Source organism: Pezoporus occidentalis, unplaced genomic scaffold (genome assembly GCF_034315485.1).
Source record: "Pezoporus occidentalis ecotype Australia unplaced genomic scaffold, CSIRO_AGI_Poc_V1 ctg39, whole genome shotgun sequence".
In the NCBI taxonomy this organism is placed as follows: domain Eukaryota; kingdom Metazoa; phylum Chordata; class Aves; order Psittaciformes; family Psittacidae; genus Pezoporus; species Pezoporus occidentalis.
The window spans coordinates 1790126-1816660 of NW_026915713.1; the positions used below are offsets into that span (position 1 = coordinate 1790126).

General features: G+C 41.1%; 1 protein-coding gene across 7 annotated transcripts in view; it reads right to left on the reverse strand.

Annotated features, from left to right (window-relative positions):
- NCOA7 (nuclear receptor coactivator 7) overlaps positions 1-25730 on the reverse strand; it is an 83524-nt gene extending 57794 nt beyond the window's left edge. For 3 of the 7 annotated variants that reach the window (XM_062632378.1, XM_062632377.1, XM_062632372.1), the window contains exons 1-2: positions 25144-25343; positions 6380-6510 (exon numbers count right to left, since the gene is read on the reverse strand). Coding sequence is in view for 6 of the 7 variants with exons in the window: in XM_062632377.1 (XP_062488361.1) it covers positions 6380-6429 (50 nt within the window). In the remaining variant the exon portion in view is untranslated. Of the gene's footprint in view, positions 1-6379; positions 6511-25143; positions 25344-25407; positions 25504-25674 lie in introns of those variants that run through there. The other 4 variants (XM_062632373.1, XM_062632374.1, XM_062632375.1 and 1 more) reach the window with 4 other exon arrangements.
- Positions 25731-26535: the final 805 nt, after the last annotated feature.

Below are 26535 nucleotides of genomic sequence, written 5' to 3' on the forward strand. Positions count from 1 at the left end.
CAGAGCACAAGCAAGAAAATTAACAGCACCACCAAAAAGTCAATACCATCAGGCATCTCTTCAGGTGTGCGCCTCCCTGTCACTTATACAAAACTCTGGCTGCTTCTGGAATGGGCCTTCATGCCACAGCAGCTCCTTCATGTGAGCTCTGCCATCCGTAAGAGATGTGGCAAAACCAGAAGATTGAGTGGGACCACCTCTTTCAGCAGCATCTTTGACAGCATCTCTTTAAAACTGACTGTGGAACCACACATTCACCACCAGTTAGTAATGCTTAAGTTCCACCAGTGTTTAAGCTAGCCTTAATTTTTAAACAGTTCACTGGGATTAAGCAGAATTTTATGCAGTAGGTCCTAAGAGCAGAACAGAAGATACATTTGGGAGGCTGAAGGGAGAACACCACACACTACAGAAACACAGCCTAATTTATAAGGTTAATTATATTAGTTTTCTACAGACAACAGTAAAAAGTCTGTATCTCACCTATCCAGAAAACCATCTTACGAAGGCCCCAAATTTTATAGTCTTTAGGATACAACATCTTAAAATCTTTCCAAGAGCAAAAAGGTGGATGGCATGGCCCACCAGGAGCCTCCAGCACACCCCTCATGCCTGGCATACACAGCTGACAAAATACATTAATAGCAACTCTTATCAAAACCGCACAGACTCCTACACTAAAAGGCCTATCATGTAACTATGTTCTAAATGGAGGCTAAGTAAGTTCCTTTTTTTGCAGTTTCTTTATAAAGGCTGATAAGAGACACCCAGATATCCCTTTGGGACAGGCAAATATAAGGTCATTGTATGCTTGCTGCCTAACAAGCCAACTTACACATATCTTGCAAGGTCATCAGTGAAAATTCTGTAATTGCTGGTGTGACACTGCATGTTTGAAGAGTAAATAAACAGAAACTCTTTTCTCTGTATATTCTGTGATGTAGTCCTCAAAGAAATCAAGAACATCATAAAACTCTGCCTTTCTTCTCTTTCCTAAAAAAAGTTTCTTTATATACAGAGCCCACACTGTTACCCAGTCTCACTTCACATGCAGAGGGAAGTGAACGGGTGAGGAGATTAACCATGCTTCCCGTCTTATGCAAGCTTTCTATCTCCATAAATAGCATTTCTGGTACTGGAAAATTTTGTAAAACCCTGAAGAAAGCCTCAGGGCCCCATTAAATACTTCCACTAACTCTGTTATCCAATAACAAAATTCTTCTTCAATCCTAAATGACTCCATACTCTGGAAGATAAAAGCACTGGAAAGAACAGAGGCTGCAGAAACCACTGCCTGGTTTACACTTCCCAGAGGAAGCACTTACACTGAGAATAATTCAGTGATTTGCAGACTAAGTAGAGGACAGTAATTCATGCTCTTCTGCTGACTCTCATCCTGTACCACAGAATTACAAGACCACTCATCTCAAAACCTCACAGTCCAGAGAGCTACAGGAATGTGAGATGACGACACAAGTTCCCAAGACAAGCAGCTGTTCAATGTAACTCTTCCCCTGCACTGCAGTACCTGTTGGAGAAAGCAGGTTCAACTTCCCCCCCCAACTCTCATTCTCCAGGTTTACACCAATCATAAAAAGAAATTCTTATATATATATATATATATATATATATACACACACACACCAGTAAGTTTGTGAGCAATGAACAGCAAGTGTATCTCAAGCTTCTGAAGGCCTTAACCAACCTCCCAAAGCTCTACTCAAAAGTTCCTCATGGTGCTGTCTGTGAAACTCTAAACATTCTTCAATGTCTGAAAACTACAGTGATTGCAAAGGACAGCTGAAATGCTAACCTACACAGCAGCAGGCTGCAAGTCTGCTAAAAACATCAAAACCTCTTAATTTTAAGTAACTGTAAGGCAAATCACAATACTGTATATGTTTCAGAAAGTATTTAATGGGTTCTCTCAGCATCCAACATAGCAAATCAGTTATCCTGCACACCCACCCCTAAATAACAGATCAAATAATATCAATTGCACCCCATAAATCTGAAATAGTGGTATCTGTAGCCTTTTCTTAGAAAATAAAATGCATCAGGCATACATGTTATTGGCCAAAACAATGTGAATAAAATGCAATACTGTGTTTTAGTTTCAATAACAGGATTGTGAAGTAATGTTTATATGTCTGGAAGCAGAGCTAAGAAATTTCCATTATACAGATGAGCTGAAATGATGTATTATTTCCTAGAGCCATTTAAAAAAAATTAAGCATCTCCAGGATCTTGGCTTGACTATTCTTCACACCCAAGATAAACCTCCACAACAGCTTGTTTTAAAAACAATGTGTGGAAACTTTTCCTTCTAAAAGCAAGAAATAAATTGTGGGTGCTACAGGAAACCTGAATAAACATCAACACTTTGGCTCAGCAGAGCAAGAACAATTGCAAGGAGATTATTGCTAGAGAAACAATGATCTGAGGAGCATGCAGCAAAAACCCTGTTACATGGATACAGTAAGACTGGCCAGCAAGGAAAGTACCTAACAGAAAAACCTATGACAAAGTCTCACGTACAGGAGACACCCTCAGAAAAGTATGTTTGTGCATATATTCCTTATCTGGGTTTTCCTCCTTCCTAACCATCATCAATATTCTCTCAATACATTCCCTCTGTGCTTGCTGCATTTTTCTTATTTCATCATCTGTGTCTTAATACCTACAGAAATAAAAAATATGAAGCATACAAACACTGAATATGGTAATAAACCAGAGCAAAGCCAGGAAAATTCCAAATTAGATGTTTATAAACCTATTAGTTTGTAATATGTAGAAGGCTGACCAAAGGAGTTACCACAGTGCATCAGACCAAGGGTCTGTGCATCCTGACTCCAACACCAGCCAAGAGCAAGGACCAGGGAAAGACCATAACAATATGACAAGTATGTATAAGATTCCTTCTACAGCTAAGTTTTCCATACTCCAGCTGTTTGCAGCTCTGCAGCTACGTATTAATGAAGCCTATCTTTGTGGGTTGTGAATGTTTCAAAGGAGAAATAAGGTTAGGTCGCAAACACCTAATGTGATTGGAATGCTGTATACCATTTCTTGTATGGTCTGTTTTACTTAGAAAGCTGTTAAAACTCTTCTCTTACAAGCTCTCATCTCCTAGAACTTCTTGTCTAAATATATCCAGTATGAAACAGTAGCACACACAAAGCAATTCCAGTTTCAAGCTCTACATTCAGTGTTCCAGGCTACCAATTTATATCCAAGGCAATTCTTTCCATGTGACATATGTCACTCATTTTGGTAATTTCTTTTTAAATTAAGTTATAATCTTAATAGCTGTTCATTTCACAAGGTTTAATACCTCTGAACTTGTCCCTGCTCAATGGGCAGGGGAAAACTGAGAGGTTCTCCATTCTGTAGGGAGAGAGGGAAGATGAAAGAACAGGCATAGGGAAATGTCAAATTGTACCAGAGTTCAAGGGCACATGATCATAGTAAAAAGCACCAAATATCACAGTGAAGTCAGGGACCCAGTACACACAATTGTGTCACTGTACAACTATACTATACTGTACATTTATTTTTGAACTTGTTGGACACCAGGACAGACTTCACAGCCAGAGGAGACAGTTCCTTGCAAGAGCTGGGATAATACTGGTCTGTTTGGGAGCTAATGACACAGAAGTCAACAGAAGAGCCTAAAAACAAGGTCTGAAGAATTAGGTAAGAAAAACTTAACTACACAGAATAGTCTTTAAGTAGGAGTAGCAGTCTTAAATAAGGACTTATTGCATAAGAGAAATTTATGCTTGCATGTTACTCTCATACTTTTCCTTCTTGCCTGTTAAACTCCCACAAGCTGTAACATCTTAGCTGCATAAGGAATCTAAATCAGTCTTTAAAAAAGTTATGTAGAGATTTCTATTTTGTTAGAAAAGTTACTTGCTTAATTTCTTGCCAATGAAGGAAAAAATAAGCCCTTGACCACAAAACACAGTGAGTAAAGGTAGGAAGCAAAAAAAGAATGGTGAGGGTTTACTTACATACTTCTGGCTTAACTTGCCATAGGGAGAGGGGAAAGCAGACCCCTCTCCCCCACCCTCCTGACATGACAGTTTTCCCTCCTCCTGGCAAAAAGTCTACCTCATTTCCCATTCTCTTCCTAGGTAGGCAATAGTCTTCTCCCATAAACATCTGATCATAGACAAAAATAACAACATTCAGACAACAGGGTAAGGGGGAGAGCACTTATAAGAATGTTTACTATACATAAATTCAGATTTCATAAATATTATTATCTTAGGCTCACAAAACACAGCAGCAATAAGAAGGGAAAGAAGAAAACAGTAATGGAAGTAGAGGTGTTGGGGAACCAGCTGAGGTTGCCCCTAGCTTAGTAAGTATGAGCCCAAGCTATCAGGAAATTCAGGGTGTCTGAAATAGCACACAAAACAGTAGGAAGGCAAAAACTTACTAAACTTGGGTGTTTTAATTCAAGGATAGAAGAGGTGTCTACAGATTATAAAATACAAAACAACAAAACTGTCAGCAACAGCAAAACATGCACCTGATGAAATTATCTCTGTGTCTCAGTATCAGGCACCTAAGCTGGGAACTCCAGCCTACATCAAGTCAAAAGCTAAATTGTTAGAACTGCCTTAATACTAAAAGCAGTATATAAGCAACCTATTATTACCAGGTACTCATATGACATTTACATGGGTCATCATGTAAGGCATTTTCACCATTCATCGGCAAGGTGCTGGGACACCTGTTTGCTAGAGGAAGCATGATGGACTTTAGCTGTTAGACTAAAATCAAGGACATGTCTATTCAGTTGTGCTTCTGTCCTGACTGTACATGAAACCAATGTAAAGGAAGGTAAACTGGGCATATACCTTCTGACCTATTTTAGCTTCCATTAAAACATGCCTTGAGGATCTGCAAGAACATTCTTGTGGAAATCATATGGGTTTGCATAGAGTGGGAATTACATTTAAGGGCCTGCAACCTACCTGAAGAAAAAAGCTGCAAGCCAGCAGGGAAAGAGACAGATGTCTTCCCCAGAGTTACACAGTGCTAGAACTAAGAATTTATTTCAGGTCGTTCTAACCCTTGCCTGATGTCCTACACCCATACAAGACACACTGCCCCTGTGAATTTTTGAAAGGGAACAGCCATAGAGGACACAGAAAAGCTGCAAAACAAATGAAATGCACATCAAGGACTTTGCTGAAAGCCTCTTGAGGCTATCTGTTTAGCAGACAGCATTTAGAAAGGACTCAAAGCAGTTTTCAAAACTGAAGCATCTTACACGGATATGTCTCTCAAGGCCTCAGTCTTCTTTAACAAGAAATTACTTGTTCCTTAGCACAATCTCTTTAGCTACTTCTGCTTTCTTTTCCTTGATGCCTTCTCTGCTATAGTTGCCATTATTTTTATTTCCTTCTCAGAATCCAAAACTGCAACATTCCTTCCTGTCATCATCAACATACTTGCATTTCTCCAAAAAGAAAGCAAGTTACCTGGCATTAACAGATGTCCTTCACCATGACAGGTCTTTAGCCACCACTACATACCACCCGAGCAAAAAGAAAGAAGTGCTGCAACTTTTCCCTATACTTTGGTGGTGCAACAGGTATGTTTGTAATGCACTAAGGCTAGTGTTCCAGTGTAGTTTCAGTAACAGTTACTTAGTACAGAGTGGAGAGGGCATATGTTTTTCCTCCTCAATAATGCAGAATGTAACTTTGAGTCAAAAGATGCTTTTTACACTGATTTCCTCCCCCTCCTACCCTTCTGAGGGTAAGCAAGCTCTGGTTCCTCATCAGAGCTCAGAGATGATTACAGATTCGATAAACTAACAAAGACAAGTTATTAGGAAATCAACATCACTTATTTCTTAAAAATACACTAATCATGTATTCCAAATGATAAAAATGATTGACTGAAAAAACAGTGCTTTTATTTATAAAGATGATAGATTTAGGGAGCTTACCCTTTTTTAGCTTATCTTATCCTATGAGATGATATTATTTAGTATGCAGTTTATTTGAAATCAGACAAACTTTAGGTTTAGACATATTTATGTTTTATAAACAGTCTTCAGGAACTGGAGTAAGCTCAAATGCAGTGTTACCTGCAATTGTGTAAGCAAGAACAGTTTTGTGTTACAAGTAACAATAAAAATTTGAATTTATCTCCAGTACCCAAAAGGAAAAAAAAAACCCAAAACCACAAAAAAACACTCCAAATAAGGTATACAACAAGGAAAGAACTTTCTGGATACACAATGAAGCATGCGTTTCATTTTTTACATACTTGAAAAATTATAAAGCCTTTTGAAACAGGCAGAATGAGGAGTTCCGTATTTTAAACAAGATTGAAATAAACCCTGTAACCTTACCGAGCAAAATAGCCTTGTCTTCGTTCCTTCTTCTCTTCCTTGGTCTCCATTATGTTCAGTCAATGGGCACGGTGAGCAGCCAAGCGTGATGCTCTTTTTCCCCTCAGTACCTCATATCCAGGCAGAGTCCTCTATATATAACATTCAAAAACAGGAAGTTCATAAATCAACATGTCAACAACACCTACAAAAAACAACAGGGTTGTGGAAATGCAATTGACACAGTGACAAAGCAAAGTAAAACTTTAACCAGTCAGTGCTTGCCATGTGATATCCATTTAGTATACAAAGAGATAAACCCCAATAAATTCACTTAGGCCAGTTTCTCCAGCAGAGGAAGAGAGAGACAGCAAAGCAGGTAACCCAAAAGGTAGTAGCAAGCTGCCTGGAAAGATGAAAGTATTTCCCAAGCTGTTAAATAGTTTATACCAAAACATCTTCCTGGTTTCATATGTTTTAGAAACAGGAAGATCAAGAGAAGCTTTGGAAATATCCAGTACAAACAGTATAACCAGAAAGACACATAATGTTCACTTTACAAAAATTCTGTAAAAATGTGAGGAAGAAGGAAGTTTTAAAAAACAATGTAGAGGGAAAAAAAGAGCAATTTATGCTCTTTACACAGGTTGTATCATTGTGAACTTATACATAAGTTTGTATGTTGTGAACATATAAACAAGTATACAGGGAGAAACACAATGGACCTCCTTCTCTCCATACAAACTGCAGTCACCTCGAGATACGCACAACTAGGGAAGGTTTTCCGAGAAGGCTGAGGGGGGTGGGGGGGTGTGTGTTAATAAAAAATTAAAAAGGAGATTGGTACCACTGCCTTTTGACATGGAAATCACCAGCTCTTTGCAGAATGCCATACTGAGGCACCTAGAAACCAAGAGTTGGGAATTTCAGAACTGCCTGGTAGTTACAGCAACTAATGACATGTCACATCAGTTGCTCTCCAAAATTCCTGCCAAGCTGTTTTATCCTTTTCCCCTTCTCCAACACACATTCAAGTTACCCTGACAGCTTTGCACATGCACAAAGTAAGTTAACTTCTTAAGAATTCTTTATCAGTATTTCAGATTAAAGATCAAATCAAAGTTACTACTAAACATTTCAGCTTAATGGGCTGTATACAAACAAATAGAAGCCACATAAATTATGATTCATAGCTAAAGAAGAAAAATTCCTCTGGGACCTAATCAGTTCCCATTATTTTCCCCTCGTATTAAAAGACTGTAAGCTACAAACTGGTAAATGTCAACAAAAGAGAGAATGTAGCAAAATCAGACTTATCTACTTGAAAAGCCCAAGGTACAATTACCAAGATTCTGTAAGAAATACCTGCCATAACTTTCTCTCCATACTTAGAAAGCACTGGTCCACAGCAATTAAAGTCCATTGCTTCAAAATGCACTTTTTATTACTCATTAATTTTTAATAGATCCAGCACATCAAAAAGAATCTAATCTCTCTGATCCTTAGGCATCAGGTAGAGTCTTACAGTAATGGTCACTTTATATGGCAAATTTGCCTATGACTTCTTTGGCTTTATAAAGGAAACACTGTTTTATCTCTTCAAACTAACACATGTGGCAGTCTTCAGCCAGACACAAAAAACTACATAACAGCAATGTAAAAGCAACATCAAAATGAACTGTCCTGCCCAGATGGCTGGTCTGCATGAAGAGATCGCGTATTTCCTGATAATTTCAGTGCATTCTTATCTTCCCTGCCGGGGCATATCGTTACATCTTCGGAGAATCAAAACTAGTGGCTTTGTGAGCACTGGATTTAGTGTTACAAGAAAACTTTCAAAGCAGACAACTAAAACTTCTACAGCAAAGTACAAAAGGTTCCGTGAAAGAGGAACCAGTCTTTCCCCTTTGCCTTCATGACACTTACTGGTGCGTGCACACAGGCACAACAGGCCAGAGCTGCGCTTCACACTGACTCTAAGAACTATTAAATAACCACACAGCATCAAGATAGTATTAAACCCATGATCACCAGAACAGCAGGACCTATGGGAACAAGAAGAGGGAAGTAGGGAGAGCCCCTCTCACTTCACTGAAATATGATCAGCTAGGATGAATGGAGGGAAGTGAGATGTGTCCTCAAGGCCTCACCCCATGCAAGAGTCAGCAGAATAGTTATTCCATTCATCCTCTTCCATGATCTATCAATCCCACCCAGGGGAAAAACATCCCTGCTCCAGCATGGAGGGGGCAGATAAAGGAAGTACTATTAGCAGGGAGCCAGGAGAACAGAAACGTGCCTGCTCATAGCCCTGTCCTGCCCAGTGCAAGAGCAGCTGCTCCCTGCTTCTGTAAAGAGGGGCACGAAGAGAGAGGAGATAGGGCTTAACCCTAGACCTAAACACAGATGCTGCAGGAGGTGCCAGTGCCAAACCAGGAGGGCCCTACTCAGGTTTTCTGTTTGCTTTCATCAGTGATAAACAAAGCTAGCAATGACAATGTGGGGTATGGAGCCTGCTCTTCCTACACCGACTAAAAGCCATTCCAAGTCCTTTCACATAGTGAGAGGGAATAAATCAAGAACTCTAAAGAAAAAAAAAATATATATATATTCAGAACAGGTGGGCATTCAGAATATTGGAATGTTATCCATGGATCAGGAGTAACAAAGGCATTCAGGTGGCTTGTTTTTTTTCCTTTTGCCCATAAAAAAAAAGCACAGGGATCTCATATCCAGTCACCGATTAATGAAAATTTTCATAACAAAATAATTTAACATCAGGTCCCACTCTGCTGACTTAAAAAACTTATGTAGCTCCCCTTCATAGAAGAAACAAAGGTGGCACTCTTGGAAGCCATATTTAAGTCTGAAAATCATACTTTGAAAATACAGTACTAGGAAAAGCAAACTGATTAGGAGTGCCGACTTCATAACCTCTGAGTTCACTTCTGTTGTTGGGCATTTTGCATGTACCAGTTGGCTTTGAGGAGGAAAACCAAAATAAAGCCTGAGAGCTAGGAGGATCACAGCATAACATGCAGGAACTGCTACTGAAACCTAGTATTTCTGAAAGGTCGCTGCCAATTTTTAGTTCTTTAAGCTGTAACAAGTAACAGTACAAACCCCACATTTACTTTACAGGTTGTCACTGATGTTTTAAAGTTACATCAAAAAAAAGCAAACCTACTCCACACCTTCCCCCTACCTGTCCTTTGATATCTCCCAAGAAAGAAATCCCAGGTATTCTTTATTAACTCCTTATAATGTTATTAAGCATACATCATTAAAATTAATCTTGGTTTCCTGGTAGCTCCTTTCTGGTAGAGACAAAGACTGAATCAGGCAGACTATTAAAAATGCACATATTTGGGGGATATTTATATGCTGAGAGACAGACATCTTACTCATATGAGTACAGTCCAAACTCAAATGATGATGTCATGGTTTAGACAAAGCTGATTTTCAGGCTCAGTTTTACCCTTTCTACCCCAAAACAGAAACAAACAGTGAAAAGCTTAAATTGCATGTCAACAGTAGTACTAATTCTTTTATTCAGCAATTTCAAGAGGAAAGATATTCCTGATAGACAAACAAGGCATTTAAGGAGCCTGTTAAAAATTTGCCACTCTCCAAATATAGCCTATGTCAGCACCCAAAAATTTTATGAAGAATAAAATACATAAAAATACACTGTGTTTTTTTGTTGTTAGTCCTACCACTCTGGATTTTTTCATTTATACTAGCATATTTTTGGATACCTGCTTTGTCTGGTTAGGTTTAGCTGCCAGGGAGTTTTGGGGATGTTACTGGGAATTTGTAATGAACAAGCAAAAAAAAGGAACAGACTGAACTCCTGACTATGGCAAGTGCACTGCAAGTCCCACCACTCTCCCAAGACCTCTAGAAATGCTGCTTTCAGCCAACTCTGCAGGACAGCAGCCTCCTGTCATGGTACGTTCAAAACAGCAGAAGAGGAAGATGCTTTATGTGTGAGGATAAACAAAGGGGAAGGGAACAGGGCTTTCAAGGGGAACATTAAAAATAAATAAATATGTGAACAGAACAGCCTAAGTCCTCTGAAGACTTTGATAAATTTACTGTATTTTTATTATACTTTCTCTCTTTTTCCTCCCTTCTCAGGCATGAAGAATAATATACTTTAACTGCAAGTAACAAGGCAATTTACATTTTCATGAGACAACAAAAGGACCTGCTTGCCACGCTTAGGGCTAAGCACCCAGCAAAATAAAGCATCAACTACCAATCCTGCAATTGTGAGCATTACTTTCCAAAACCGTGCACATGAACAACAGCACTAGCAACACAGAAGCCAATGAAGTATGATTATTTTTAGAACATTCAGTGGACTTGATAGCTTGTCTCTGGCCATCTGTACCCACTGCAAGTCCTGGAAAGATATACAGAAAAAACAAAAACAAAAAAACAAAAAAAAAACCCACAAGATCATGCAATTCTCCAAATATATTTTCACAGCCCTGTAGAGTCAGTATCTCTCAACCTTTCATGAGGCAGGAAGATGCTGTAATGCCCTGCAACTGAACTATATGAAGTATCCCCACACACTCAAATGAGAGCAGAAGAGCAACATGTGAAAGTATCCTCCCACTAGCTTTAATCTCAGCAGCAATGAGAAAAAAAAGGAAACTTTTGACTGCTTTCTGTATAAAATTCAAAATGAAACTTTGGGGACCAGTAGCACAATCTCACCTCTGTCTGGCTTTGCAGGCATATGCATAAAAATTAAAGCTCAGAGCCACGAATGATAATAAAAAGCGTAACTCCTCTGAGGGTCTAGGTTTAAATGGCTCTCTCAACTCCTTCAGCAAGTACGTAAAAAAGCAATGAACTGACTTTAGGCAAACCAAGTCAAGAGTAAGCATCCTGTACCTTAGCAGGGGATCTACAAGGTAAGCAAAGGTGGCAGCGATCATACTGTGAAGAGCAGTTAAGGAAGGCAAGAGAGGCCTAAGCACTAATCTTCCACAGTTAGGAAGAGAGCAGATTAAGGCAGAAGACTCCCAGTGAGACAACCAAGCGGACATGGTCACACTAAGGATGTAACAGGGAGACATCCCACTGTGCTGGGGGAACAGCATGCTGCTCAGGCACACCACACAGCTCTCTGGTGCAGTATCACATACATTAGGATTTTTATTTTTGCCTCTCTCTTTTACCTCTGCCCTGGAGACTACAGTCAAACACTGCATGCATCTGCTCATAGTACTGCATGCTTCCTTACTATCACCTGCTGTAATAGGAACATTCAAATGTTGCTAACGGTCATTCTCAGACATGAAGCATTACTAATGATTCTACTTAAATCTGCAACTCCGCAACAGGGTCTTCTTATGGATAAAAAGCCTTCTGGGTACATGGGCCAATTCTGACCCCTAAAAAGAATGCGCAATGAGAGATGACAAGGATTACACGAAGTCAATATTAGGACCAAAAAATGAAATATATGTATGTAGTACTTCATGAGCAATACTAAAAATGTCTATCAAGCTGGCAGAATAAAATTGTAGAATAAATCACAGATAGATGGGAAGCATTTTCAGTGTATTAGATCTGAAACTGAACCCTTGAGGGTTGCTGTCTGTGCCTCTGGTGAGCCCAAAGCAGTTTCCAGGGCACTACAGAGATGCAAATAGATAAAAACACAAGGTTGCAGCACGAGGTCACACACAACAGCTTTAAGCACAAGGCAAGAGAAACAGGTTAACATGTAAGAGGAGACATGTTATAACTGGCTACTGGGGCGTACAAATGCATATGATTAAGCTTCACAAACCAAAAAACTAATATCAACTCTTGCATTCATTTCAAGAGACACACCATTTTTAAAAACAGGAAGAGCAAAGCACATGAACACCTCACGAGAAATGCTAAACTTTGCGGCATTTCATTACTGCCTCACTAACTGAGGCACTCACTAGGCTGGGTTTTACGTTTTTTATATGCTGTTAGTGTATTCCATACAGTGTAATAGTAAAGGTAAGTTTCAGAATAAACACTACAGCATCTCAAGATGAAAGGTAACGGAAATGCACATCCAGCAAAGAGGAGATTAAGTTACAATAGTTTTAGCCTTTTCTTCAGAGTAACCTAGCTAAAAATGATACTTAAAGCTTTTAGACTGGAAGCTTTCAGGAAAGCACTAGCACAAGCCAATGAAACACAGCATAGACTAATTACATTGTTAGTTTAATTAGAATGGTTAGTTTAATTAGAATGGACAAAAAACCTGTTTATTCTAAAATTATTTTAATATAAGTATGGAATTATTTTTATACAATCACATAGCTACATTACAATGAGCACATAAAGTGTAATGTTAATTCTAAAACTCTAAGAAGCTCTATAAAGAAGTTCCAGTCCATTATACATGACTGAAGAGTGCTAAACTAACCTAGAATTGCTTCTCCACCTTGGTGAAGTTGAGGCTGATGACTCGAGCCTTGCTTAGGTAAATGACCCTTATTTATGCACACAACTCCACTGACCTTTAAAGTATTAAGCCTGTTGTGTTTCCTGTAACAAGGACACACTCTTAAAATCCCCAGTTAATTAAATGCAAGAATTAAGAGACTGAAAATAAATTTGTATTTGCTCAGATTAAGCACAGAACAGTATCACAATTTCTCTATCTCCAAATGGAAAGAAGGGGAGATTCGATGTGGCTACTGTACCCTGTGGACTCTCAAGGGCAGTGAAGATAAGATCTAGAGGTAAGACAGGCAAAGGAAACAAACACCACTGCTCTTGAGGAACTGGGTGCAATCTTTAGGAGGTTATCATCCCCACTGCAGAGGTGAAGTAAGCTAACAGTCCAAGCATTTTCGCTCCCTACTAATGCAGCAAGAACAGGCCAAGCTTAGATCACCTTTCATTCACCAACTGCATCTGCAACAGCCTGTTAACAAGAACAAAGTTTAAATAAAATAAATGGGTACCAATGTAACAGAAACATTCCTGATTCAGAAACAGAACAACAATAATAAAACTTGATTCAACTCCAATGGACTCCCCAGACAAATTATTTCTACCTTTCTTTGGACAAGACTTTTACGCACTAACACAGGCTGCCACATTTCACACAGCCTAAGTGGAAGCAACACTGTTACCAGAAATCCCACACCACCAGTGAGGGTTGTCAAGAGAAAGAAAAAACATCCAGATTTAAACTTCCCTCACTGGCAGCTAAACATCATCAGATGCATTTTCCGTAAGGAAAAATGTATTTTACTGCGTAACTCAGCTGCAGTTGCTAGACAGACACTGGTTTTGGAACACAGTGTGTGCATTAACAGGTAGAGAGCTATGCCATAGCAAATGTAGAAGTGCGGTGCTGTTTGAAATCAGGCCACTCAGGAAGATTTTCATTTTTAAGTCAACAAGAACATTGCTGCAGAAGCTTTAAAGTGATTAATACCTTCATTTTCTTGTATCCCTGCTTCAGTCCACCCCAGTTCAATTAAGCGTCAAGCCCAATTCTTCTGAACCCCCCCAGACTTTCAATGCTCACACTGTGCATAACATGAAGAGTTTGAATACCAAACCCTGCATCTTCATGGACTCTTGACAGGAAACACTGGCTTTTGCCAACCAAATACTGTAACAGTAGGTACAAGGCAGCAGAAAAACATAAGCATTTAGATAAACAGAATTAATTTTGTAGCCACTGAAATATGAAAACCTCATACATGTAAATAAGAGGAACACCTAAGAATTTGCAGGGTGCTGGTTCCAGTTCATTGGTATTTTCGTGAGATCCCACTTGAAGTACTGCGTGCAGTTCTGGTGTCCTCAATATAAAAAGGACATGAAGCTGTTGAAGCAAGTCCAGAGGAGGGCCAAGAGGATGACAAGGAGGCTGGAGCACCTCCCATATGAAGACAGGCTGAGAAAGTTGGGGCTGTTCAGCCTGGAGAAGAGAAGGCTGCGTGGAGACCTTGTAGAAGCCTCCCAGTATCTAAAGGGGGCCTACAAGGATGCTGGAGGGGGACTCTTCATCAGGGACTGTAGTGATAGGACAAGGGGTAATGGGTTCAAACTTCAACAGATGTAGCTCAGGTTAGATGTAAGGAAGAAGTTCTTTACTGTGAGAGTGGTGAGGCACTGGAATGGCTTGCACAAAGAAGTGGTAAATGCTTCATTCTTGGCAGTGTTCAAGGCCAGGCTGGACAGAGCCTTGGCTGACATGGTCTAGGGTGAGGCGTCCCTGCCCGTGGCGGACACCTGGTGAATAAAATCAAGTCTGTGCTTACACCACATACTAAGGCATTTTGATCACAGTTTACATTGCATTTCTGAGTCAGATCCTAAATTAATGTACAGCACTGCAGTTCTACCACCACAGAACAAGACGAGGATGCAGTTTACCATACCCCAGAAAGGGTAAGATAGATGTCACTGTTCTCTTACTTCTCACTGGAGCAGGCAGGCAGACACACAAAGGACTTTTGTATGGGTGCTTAACAGTGTTCAACTAAAACACCAAGTACTTGCCCTTTTTCTAAAAACAAAAACTGATGAACATTCAACAAATGAACTACCATTTAGACAATCCCCTTTGCCCTACCTTGATGATCTGGCAATTAACACCAGCATGTCTCTTGCTCATTAACAACTGCTAGTTTCATGATCTGTTTAAAAACATTTAAAAGAAAGCCTGCACATCTGGTTTGACAAGGTCAAAACATATGCATACAGATAAACACATCACCCCCAGAGCCAATGAGATACGGGCTCTCTCCCAGGTTTCTAAAGGACATGACCAAGACCTCCTCAGGTTCCCCTCTCTGAACCAATCAAAGGGACAGAAGCATTGAATTAAAAGTCACTCCATCCTCACCACTCCTATGCAGCAATGGATTATAAGAGCAAGTCAAGTAACAAACAAAATTGGCTTACTGCCTCATGCCACCTCCATGCCAGGTGAGCAACCAAAAGAACTGACCTATGTTCCATACGCAGCATGATGTTAAGGGCCATTGGATCCAGTGTCACATATCCCAGGCCTGGCTATACATAAGAGTTACTTCTATGAATTAGCTTACACAGGGCTCAAGCAGGATTTGCACTGGTGAAACAACAGCACCACTGCAGACAGACGCACAGCAATGTCCTTTGGCCAGCCAAAGTGCAAAGCCAAAGAAACTGGGCTTTTGCTCACCAATCTCTGACTGTTAAAATAGGTCCATGCAACAAGAAACTGCCAGTTGTAAGCTGCCTTTTGCCTTTCTCCCTTTCACCTGCTTCAGCAGTTTGCTACCACTCCTGAACCCAAAATTACGATATAAATTACCTGCATGAGAGTCAGCAGAAACTGCTCTGTATCTGTGGTTCAGTTTATATGCTGCCATGCCAGCTCAAATCCACTTCCAGCAGGCTCTGCTGCACACAGCTGAACTTCAGGCACACCCTATTCCACCCCCAAAGGCAGACCTGCAGCAGAAGGCTTGGGCAGACAACCACTGATTGAACTCCTTGAGCAGCAACTTTGTCCAGTGGGCCTCAGCAACCACACACTTTGAAACATGAGTGCTGCTGGGACCTACAGCCAGTGTTCATGAGATGAGAAACAGACCACAAAACACAAATGCATGTTCTCGGTTTCCCAGCAAACTTGCTCTCTCACCTCTCAGCTCTTTTCTCACCAACCCAATAAAGGCATTAATACCAATGGTAAATAGAGGTAGAGCAGAAAGAGTTAGATATTTGAAGTCACTTAAATCACAAAGACACAGCTTGATACCCGGCACAAATACTTGTACCATAAATCACAGGTACCCTAAATCACCTTCTACTTAAAATTAGTTTAGGTCCCAGAATGCTTCATCATAAAGTTAGGTTTATATTTGTAAATATCCTCACTGTACTTCGTGAGACTTGGTTAACATGTTCTCAATGCTTTACAGACAAAGACCAGGCAGCAAGAAAGTGATAAAATATAAATAATCCCATAAATCTAATAGGAAGTTCTAGTCACTGGTCACAGGTCAAGGACATTTCCAACAGTATTCATAACCATGCTGTGAAAATTACTGGAAATTTTTCTTTAGCATATACCCATTGTTTTCAGTTTTTTTCAAAAAGCCCCTCAAATTAACAGCCCACTGGCACTACAGTGTGAGAGATTAACATTTAAATACTTCCTCAATTCACAAAGCAACTCAAGAGCTTCTTGAAGGTAAAATTATGATTTTTGAGTTTCAGCTCAACATCCCCTTCTCAATCGACCCTGAGTCATGCAAATTCCAGGCCATTTTCTCTGTCACCTACTTCCCAACTGAGAAGCAAAGCAGCCAAGGACTGGGGGTAGAAAGGAGTCTCACAGTAATGCAATGCAAATGTTTTCCTAGCTGTAATACTGTTAACAGAACCAAAATGCCAGGTTACCATAGCAACTATCACTGTGTCACATTGCATACACTGTACATTAGGTAACATACTGAACAGTTTAATTGTAACAGAAAATACTGCAAGTTTGTAAGGTACAAAAATCAATGCTGGAAACCTCCACTGTTTGTCAGTTCCTTAACCTGCAACATTTATTGCATGTAGAGTCTGTTAAGTGTCACCTCGTATCATACCAGCACAGACAGTTTCACAGGTGCTCAGATGCTGGCAGCATTTGTGGCATTAAAATTACAATGACTGAAAATTGTATCCTCTACCCACTAAAACAGGCTTCAGACTATGCAAGAGAAGCGATGTTTCTAATTATTTCCTTCTTCCTTGCAAAATTCCTTTAGGTATTGTGTAACTGAGAATGATTTAATTCACAGAATGATTTAGTTCACTTGCTCCCTAGAACATCATCAAAATCTTTATTATCTTACTGTTTTCTCTTCCTCCATCTCCAGATTGCTGTACAACACTACATGAAGTTTGTGCCCTTGTACTGAGTTACCCTGCACTATATACAAATCAAAACCTCCCCTCTCAAACAGAATTCCCTTTGCTATATACCATCTACATTTACCTACCTAATTAGCCTCTCTGAATAGCTGCTTGCTTCTTTCCAGAAACAGAAAAATAAGTTCTCTATTTTTCTGTGTTCTAACCATTTGTGCACAGCTAAGTGTCTGCTCCAAGTTATTCAGGTAAATAAAGTCAGCAATCTATTTCTGTGTATGCAGAAAAGACGGAATGATGGAATGATTCACACAAAACAGCTATATGCTCTCCTTTTTTCAGCATATTTGATCTGAACTTTATTTGCTTAACTTGGTTTCAAAAAAAAAGAACAAAAATAAATATATATTCTTGAGTTAAGGTTCAGTGCTGCTGCATTAAAAAAAAAAGTGCAAAAATTTTCTGGTAAAACAATAGCAGTGTATATTTTATTTTCAGATTACACAAGTTTTTTAAACATTATTACTGAACCGAAGTGCTAGTGTTGAACAAAATAGGCAGATCTTGAAGCTGAAATTCAGACGTCTTACACTTGACAGCACTGATACAGTAACTCAGCATTTCCAAAGGTAGATTCTTCTTTTTTTCCCCAGGGAGGGAGGGAACAACCCCAAGAAACAAGCAAAAACACAACAACAAAAATCCGCTCACAAAATTTGACCTAATTTTACAAATAGCTTACATTCCTCTAGTGCTGTATTCTCATGGAAGCCATCTCAGCCACATCACCAGGTACTGCAACATCACTGAGCTCTCTACTCATGTACCAAGTACATTCAGAGGGACAATACACTTAACTTGTTATGCTCGTAACACCTAAGCACACATTGGCAGAACTGGGGTCCAAAGATGAAAGCTGCTAACTTTCCATTCACCACAAGTTAACGCCTGTCATCACGGGTAATGGCAAGTGTTTCAGATCGCCCAACATGTTTCAAACAAAACCATGTCTTCATTTCTTTACAGCTACATCACAGTAATTGCTTTGTCCTTCCTCAAGTTGAAACCAGCCAAGTTTGGGTTTTTTTTTCTAGTCCATGTTGAAGTCTCCTTTTTTTTCGAGGGGCTGTAGTGTTTCCACTTTTGGTGTTGAAATTTAGTAGAAAGCAATTGCGACCTTTTCACAGTTGCTCTGGAAATCTGTCCAAACTGAATAGAGACCTACACCTTTAAGAAAACAGGAAAAGCAGCTTACACCTACCCCATCTGGGTGCATTAGTGATTTGCAGTTTAAAAGGACGGATGCATTACCCGTGGAAAGCATATTACAAGATGTGGGTTAAAATGCACACTTTCAATCTCAAACACATGGCTGGGCTAACCTAATTTAACAGGTAATACCTGGCACTAGCTTCCACAGGTCAAAGTTGCTTTTCTGAGCTATCTGCTTGATGGACTTAGGTAGAGTTAAAAAAGGGAAGAGAAGCAAGAAGAAAGATATGTTCCAAGGCCAGATAAATACCAGTTTATAACCAAGTACACTGTCATCCTAGACCCTTTCAGTGAGAAAATAATCATCCACAGCTTTTTCATCACAGAATTCACAAAAAATAGTATGCAGTATGAAGAAGAAATCAAAACTTAAAACACAGTACAAGGTAAAACTTTTATTTTAAAGGCAATATAATGCTGACAGGAAAGCAGTTGAGAATTGAAAACTGTACTCAGTACTGAAGTCCTGATTTCAGTGACATCCACGGAAGTTTGATTGTTTATGAAGTTTCTAGATACTAAAAGAACAAAACCGAACAAAAAATACAGCCAAAAGAGAGGCTTTTAAAGACCCGTTATCAGTTACTGAGATACGACAATAATTTTGCCCAAGAAATACATTTTGTAACTTGAAGCCCCTACATCCAAAATCCTACACTGGCCCATGTGGCAAAATGAACACATTACAGTTACCAAGTACTAAGAAATGCACATTTCTTTAAAAGCACCTAAAATCAGGTTTGGAGTGGCCCCTTCAGCTCTTCTTTTGCAAACATCCTCAGCTTTCTGCTGGCACTTGCACAGCCTGCCCATGGCATTCTTCAGTCATGGCCCACTCTTAGCAGAGTGGGACCTCATTCCACAAGGAGCAGCATGCCCATGCCCTACCAGGCCCGAGTCTGCACTTCCTTCCCAGAAGGAAAACAAGGAAGGGAATGCACCTTCCTTGCTTTTCTCACAAGCTTAATCTGAAGCACACTCATTTGACCAGAAGGGTTGGGAACCACTCTTCTGGGTGCAGTGTTTTTTCCACAGCTTGCCATCTGTAGAGTCCAGGAGAACGCACCAACACACAACACTGCATAAGGTCTGACTGTTTCCTGGAGTTCATGTTACTCGCTCTTCCCACCCTTCCTGTAGAAGATTCTAGACTTCTCATACTTGCTGTACCATTTTGGTCTCAAGATCAGTCTCTAGTCCCATAAAACCAGCCTGTTACCTGCCAGGCTCAGCCTGGGACTGGGAACTACCAGAGCAGGGATCAGAAAAGGACACAACTAGTTGACAAAACACTGACATTTACTACTCACACAATAGGACCAAGTGTACAGTGTCAACAGTGGAGGAGAAAAGAAAAACTAATCTCCAATTCAATCTCTTTTCATGACAACCAACATGTTACTTGTACTAACAGAAATGATGCATTACAAAGGGAAATCCAATTTTCAAAACAAATAACCCACCTAAAAATGTATCCACTGAGCAATCAGTTAGCAGCAGGGCTCAATTTTAAGAAATCCAGAATTCCCGTATATAAGAAAACCAGTGTGCACCAGTGAGTAACCACATGGCACTAGGCCAACACAGGAGATTTTACCTGCTATCCTGTAAGAATGACTGTAGCAGGACACAGATGTAGTTGTCATGGCAAGCGTGTGCCTAGCCTCTGTCCAGTGATGTGCTGTTGCCAGCCATCTCCCACCATCTACTCACAACTAGCAAGGCATACCTACACAACACAGCTCATCAGCATACACTGAAAAAAAAAAAAACCAACAACAACCAAACACAAACTACAAACCAACCCCAAACCATGAAACAAATTAGTTGAAAATCAAATTAAGTTTCTTTAGCTGATACTTCAGCACGTGGAGAACAACTCACCACACTGTCTGAAAGCCACCCCTGTCATTCCTTTGTAGTTCTCATTTCATCTCCTAACCCCTCTGATGACTACCTGGACTGCTTGCTACTTAACCCCACATACCTGAGTGGCAAGAGGACTATCATGCTCATCAGCTGTTGAATAGCTGTTAATCATTTCAGCCATATCTGCACAAGTGACTGGCTTATAGCAGGCAAAGTCAATCTTTCACCACATACCTGGACACTTTAGCATACTGTGCCCTAAGAAAGAAAGAGTCAAAGTTTTATCTCCTTCAGTCTCCACTCATAGTCACCAGGATGTCACCACAGTACTGATCTACTGTGTAACACCTGTATTTCAGCTTTTGGGACTGATATAACTAATTGGATTTTATGCCATGGGCTGTCACACTTCTGACCTTTAGCCATCAGTCTTCAGTAACTTCACTGTGTGATAAACAGCCAGGATGGGGGAAAAAAAAAAAAGAGGAAAAAAAAGTACGTAAGTAAAGTGCTGCTTATATATTACAAGTGAAAATTTTGGGTTTAATACTTATTCTAAATATCATAATCTAAATAATCTTAATGTGTAAAATTATTATACTCTAATGCTTCTCTGAATTATTAGAACCTTTGTGAGAAAGCATGAAGGAAAAACTCAAACCATTCTCTGACCAACATAGCTTTGCTGGGCTTGTTACAGCTAACAGAACCTGCATACAGTCTTATACCCAGCTTTATCAGAAATGCCCTGGTCTTTGGCATCATTACAGCTACTTAAAAAGCATGCTAGAAATACTATTTCTTAAGCTGATGGTAAAATAAAGCCCTTGGCACTAGAATGGGGCATTACCCAATCACAGGACAGTTAACTGCAGCAACAGACTAGTGCTACCTACTACTGTGTTATTTGTGCACAGTGACTACTGACACAGCATGCAAGCACTGCTGAGCCACTGGTGATACAGAGTTGTTCCTTGTAGCATCCCCTCGAAGCAGCAATCTAAGCAGATCCCAATTAGTTTCTGCAATCACAGCATCACCTGACCTGGTAGGAAGTCATCGATACCTCTTCCTCTTAGAATGAAAGGTGGTGGTGATGTTTCATAAACATTCATACTTCTTTTCTACGTGCTCCATTAGCTTAGAGTATTTAAAAAGAAAAAAGAAAAGTAAAACAGATGGCATGTGGGGCAGAAAGCAGAAAAACACAGACAGGAGTAGCAGCAGATAAGAGAGATCACTGTTAGGAAAGGTTACATTTACTTGAAAAATGAGTCAGAGAATAAATTACCTTTTCTTCAGATAAGGCCCAGTTCATGAAAGCAGTAGCTCTCACCATGACTTGTGTAAAACAAAAGCTGCGATTTCCTCTAACTGGTGCAATGGGACAGCTCTTTGTCTGCCCAGGAGTCTTAGGTTTCCAGAAAATAGCTCTCCTCTCTATAGAAGCACTATAAGAATATCCCAAAATCAGTCACTAATGGGTTAGACTACTGTAAGAAAATTTCCTTTCTAAAAATTGGTAGTTATTAATAAAAGGCTTCTAAGTGCTGCTAACTGAACACAGAATGAAACAAAACAATCCTAATCTGACACTGTAACAAAAAAGTAAATGCAAATCTTGCCTGTAGAACTTCCCTGCTCAGCTTGGATGCTGTTTCTGTAATCCAGGTTGATATTACCATTACTTAAATATGAAGGGTAGTCATAGAACATGCATTTCAAAAAGAATGTTGAAAAAAAAAACCACAAAAACCCCAAACCTGTAAAACATGCAGAGTAACCACAACAAAGGAAAAAAGTGACACTTCAGTGGGATCTACAGGTAACATATCAAAGAGGTGACCTACTGCTTAATTACAACAAATGAGCTCTACAGGGGACCAAGTAAGCAGGGAAGAGCTTCATCTAGCTGACAAGGCCACATTACACATGGCATTTGAGCCATGCAACTAAAAGCACAATAGTATCTTGAAAACAAGATAAACAATGAGAAAGGCTTGTTAAGATTATGATGAGTACTCTATCCATTGAGACCTTCACATCTAAGTCAGAAGTCTCCCTAAAGGACAAACTGTGATTCCATGACAAGTCATTAAGTCTCAGGTAAGTACAGTAAGTCATTAAGATGTGATAGGGTACCAAGCTGAAATACTGGTACTATTTCTACACGATTGGTCCGAGCCTGGGAGCAGCACAGGTGCACCTGGAGGAACTCGCCCTTCTGCACTGCTACCCACTGGAAAATACCAGCAGACCCCACAAAGCCTGCCTGCACCCTGTCCTTGTAGGCCAGCAGAGAAGAAACTGGAGATACATAACCACAGTCCCCTGCCCTGCTGCAACATGCTACGTACCCCAAAACTGAACAAACAGCTCATACCAAACACCTTCCAGCAGCAGTAGAACCACTCACACCCACCTGACATTTTGATCAAGAACAAAGGACAGCTTTCCACCTACAATCAAAAGGGTGTGCAAAGAAAAGGGAGAAGAAAAATACTCCTGTATATGTATTTAATGCAGCAATTAGAAACACTATGTTTGTGGTGGGAATATAATCCCTCTATTTTGCTGTGAATTTTGTCACTACCTCCCTGTTTCATGAGTCCAGCACACCAGCAAGGGATAAATAACATGGTAATAAGAAAAACAGACACATTTAAAATAAATAAAAAAATAAATCTGAAAACTAAATCTCCTACCCTGCTTTTCTTCCTGGACAAAAGCGAGCACTCTTAATGCTGACCTCCCTCCTCAACTGCAGCACATTATGTTTCCTCTTTTTGGGAAAGCAATCTCAACCCCCCAGGACAAACTCACAGCGCAGCGTGACTTGCTCATTTTCCTCCACAAGGGCACAAATCCCAAGGCCCAGCTCCTTCACAGCAGGGACTGAGAAACCACCAACTCCATGGCAGGTGGCCATCCTCACTGTCAATATCTATACTACTGAGCAGACACCTCACTAAAACAACAGCTGCTCCCATAAAGCTTTAGACCTTTTTGGTTTATTGATCACTTACTGAGGAGGAAGAAATTTGTCAATCTGCTGGTTCTTGGGTGATAACACTAGATTCACCCCACAGGCCACAACTTCCGGCTGCTGTATAGGGCACCTGCCGAGATAGAGGGCACAAGCCAAGCGCCAGACAGGAATTTTTCTTAACACTGGTTATGTTACAGCTTTTTTTCAATGCCTACTGGAAAGCAAAGAGAAATTAAGTCCCTTTGGCCCTCATTTCCATCATAATTATAATTAACGAACATCACCAGCTGCCTGGAGCAGCAACTTCTTTGTGCAAGCTTCTGCAGCATGATCTGACACAAACTTTCCACCTCTGAAACATGCACAGAGCTGGGGGACTGCAGGGAGCCACTCTGGCTGCAGTACCCATCCATAGGACTCTCAGTTTCATTAACAACCTTCCTGAAGAAATGTCTTCTCCAACCCAAATCACATTCCAATGAATTCACCTCTATTTGACTAGAGGGGCTTTTTCCCTAACCCTGCAAGAGATTTGCAAGCTGCCCACTTCATTCGAGACCATAAGCTAGTCACGTATTTACTAAAGCCAACCCCCAGCTGGTTTTAATCTCTTCTTCCAGAAGCACGGATACACAAAGGAACAAAGCCACGTTCTTACACAACCAGACAAGGACTCTTCCAATCAATTCTAAGTCACTTCGACTCCAAAGGGAATGACTTATCATTTTGCCATGTGACCAAATGGGAGTGTGGCCACCTGTGGGCAAATGCGAGGATCAAGATGCAGAGACTGGGCCTCACAACTGATTTTGTCTGAATCAGGTTTTCTAGAAGCATTTCTTTCTTCAAAGCATAACACACAACAACAAAAAAAAAAGGTACTGAATTTAATTGAAGCACAGAATTCCCTTTGAGACCCAAGACCTTGATCCATTCTGGAAAAAAATAAAGGAAAAAAACATGGAAAGCCATCAGACAGGATTTTGTCTACATGTAGTCCCATCAGTTTCAATATAACTCTTCTCAGAGCCAACATTACTTGCCTGTTTAGAGTCTTAGGATACTTCATGTATGTTTATGAACATTTTCCAATAAAAGCATAAAACAGAAAGCAGCACAAAATGCACCAGGACTTATAAATTTTTAACGATGAATTACATATAAAGACCTATATTCCTGATAATTTTCATTCAGAAAGTATACATGCATACGTCTCTTAGCATTTTCTATCGCCTACTCCATTAATTTTCTTAAGTCTGCATGTGCATACATACATATTCAGAAGAACACTATGAGCAAAATACGACTTCCGTGCTATATAAACACTTGCTGACACAATATGCTGGGAGAGTTCACCAATATGCATTTTAGCTATCATCCAAACACAGGCCCTTATTCTGGGTCACAGCATTTGAGGCAAACCATAATCGACTAATGGGCACCTACCTATCTTAAAAGTCCATCACTATGCATTAATACAAGAAATGCATGACTACTTAGTGGGAGAACAATAATTGTGGCACGTAAAGTAAACACAGTAAAAGCCTGTTACTGAGTCCAAGTGTTCATCACCTTATTTCATCACCTAGAGGACAAGCAGTTACTGCATCCTTTAGCACCATAACATTGCACACATATCACCCACACACAGGTAAGCCACTCCAGCCAAAAAACAACTCCGAAGCAGGGTATGATGAGATACACAGTCAGTTGCACAGATTAAAGACAAAAATAAAAATAAAAAAAAAAAAACCTAAAAGAGTTACCAACACACCTTCGGCACCCGGCAGCACTTCTTAATCATGACAACCTGAGACTATAAATTAATATATAGCAAGCCTGGAACATTCCAGTGAATCATCCAAGATCTGGGGAGGGAGGAAATAAATGAGGTTTGGAGCCGTGAAAGCCAACAAAGCAGCCCCCTCGGCTGTACCGGCTGGTTAAAGGCAGCAGCAGAGGCAAAACCCAGACCTGCACCGCAGGCACCACGACCGGGCCGGTCACCGTAGCCGGGCCGGTCACAGCCCCCCCTCACCTCCCGCGAAGCTCCGCCAGGCCGGCTCGGTAAATAAACGGGCAAGCAAGCTGCCCCTCCCGCACCGCAGTACCGACGGCGCTAGCCTCAGCCCGCCGCCCCCCAGGGCTCCACGCCCGGCCCGACCCGACCCGCTCCGGTCCAGCCCCGCCACCCCTCCTCACTCAATGTCCGAGCAGCCCCGCCCGCCTCTTGCCTGCCTACCCCCGCCCCGCCCCCCGGCACGGCGTAAACAGGAAAAGGAGGGGGCCTGCCCGCGGCGCGCACCTGCAGGGCGGGGGGCGAGCGGCATGGCGGCCTCTCGGCGCACGGGCCCCCCGGCGCACGGACCCCCCCCTGCCAGGCGGCGGCGAAAATTCGCTGCGGGAGCGGCGGCTGCTGTCCTCTCCGCTCGGCCAGAGCAGCACCAGCGCCAGCTCCAGCCCCGCCGCTCCGCTCCGCCCTGTCCTGCCGATCCCGCCTACCGCGGGGGCCGGGGCTCGGCGGGCTCTGGATGGGCTTGTCGCTGCGGGCTGGACGACATGAGCGTGCTTTCCCCCGAGCTGCCCCACGGGCCTCAGTCCCACCCGCCCGCCGGCGAGCCCCGTCCTGGGGCAAGGGGTCTGTCTGCTTTGGGGCCAGAGTAATCCGAGCGTGGCGTATTGCTTCACACAGGCCAAACGCCGGGCTGTGCCTCTGGAGAGGAGTTTTCTCAAGGGCAGTACTAAAACAAAACAACCGATCCAGGGAATTGAGGTTAACCAAAGCCTTTAGATCCATGGGAAACTGAAAAGCCTGTAAACTTTTATCTGCTGTTCCCACGCTGTCAGCATGCAGACTTCACCCAACCCCAAAACTAAAACTTGACACAGTTACAAGAACTCCGTTCCCTTAGCCGAGCTAACTCCAGGTAGCCCTTCTGGGTGTTGACAGCTAGCCTAAACAATGTCTAAATTCCTATTTCCTCCTTTGGCCAGTAACCAGCCCTGAAAGACTGCAAAGCTTAAGGAAAGGCTTACAAATGTTTTGTAGCATCAATAAATCTCAAATGCTGCAAGACAAAACCATGAAGATAGGCAGAAACTTGCATAAATAAAAAAGTAACACGAATTGTATGCATATGCATACAGAGGCTAAGACAGTGTGCCA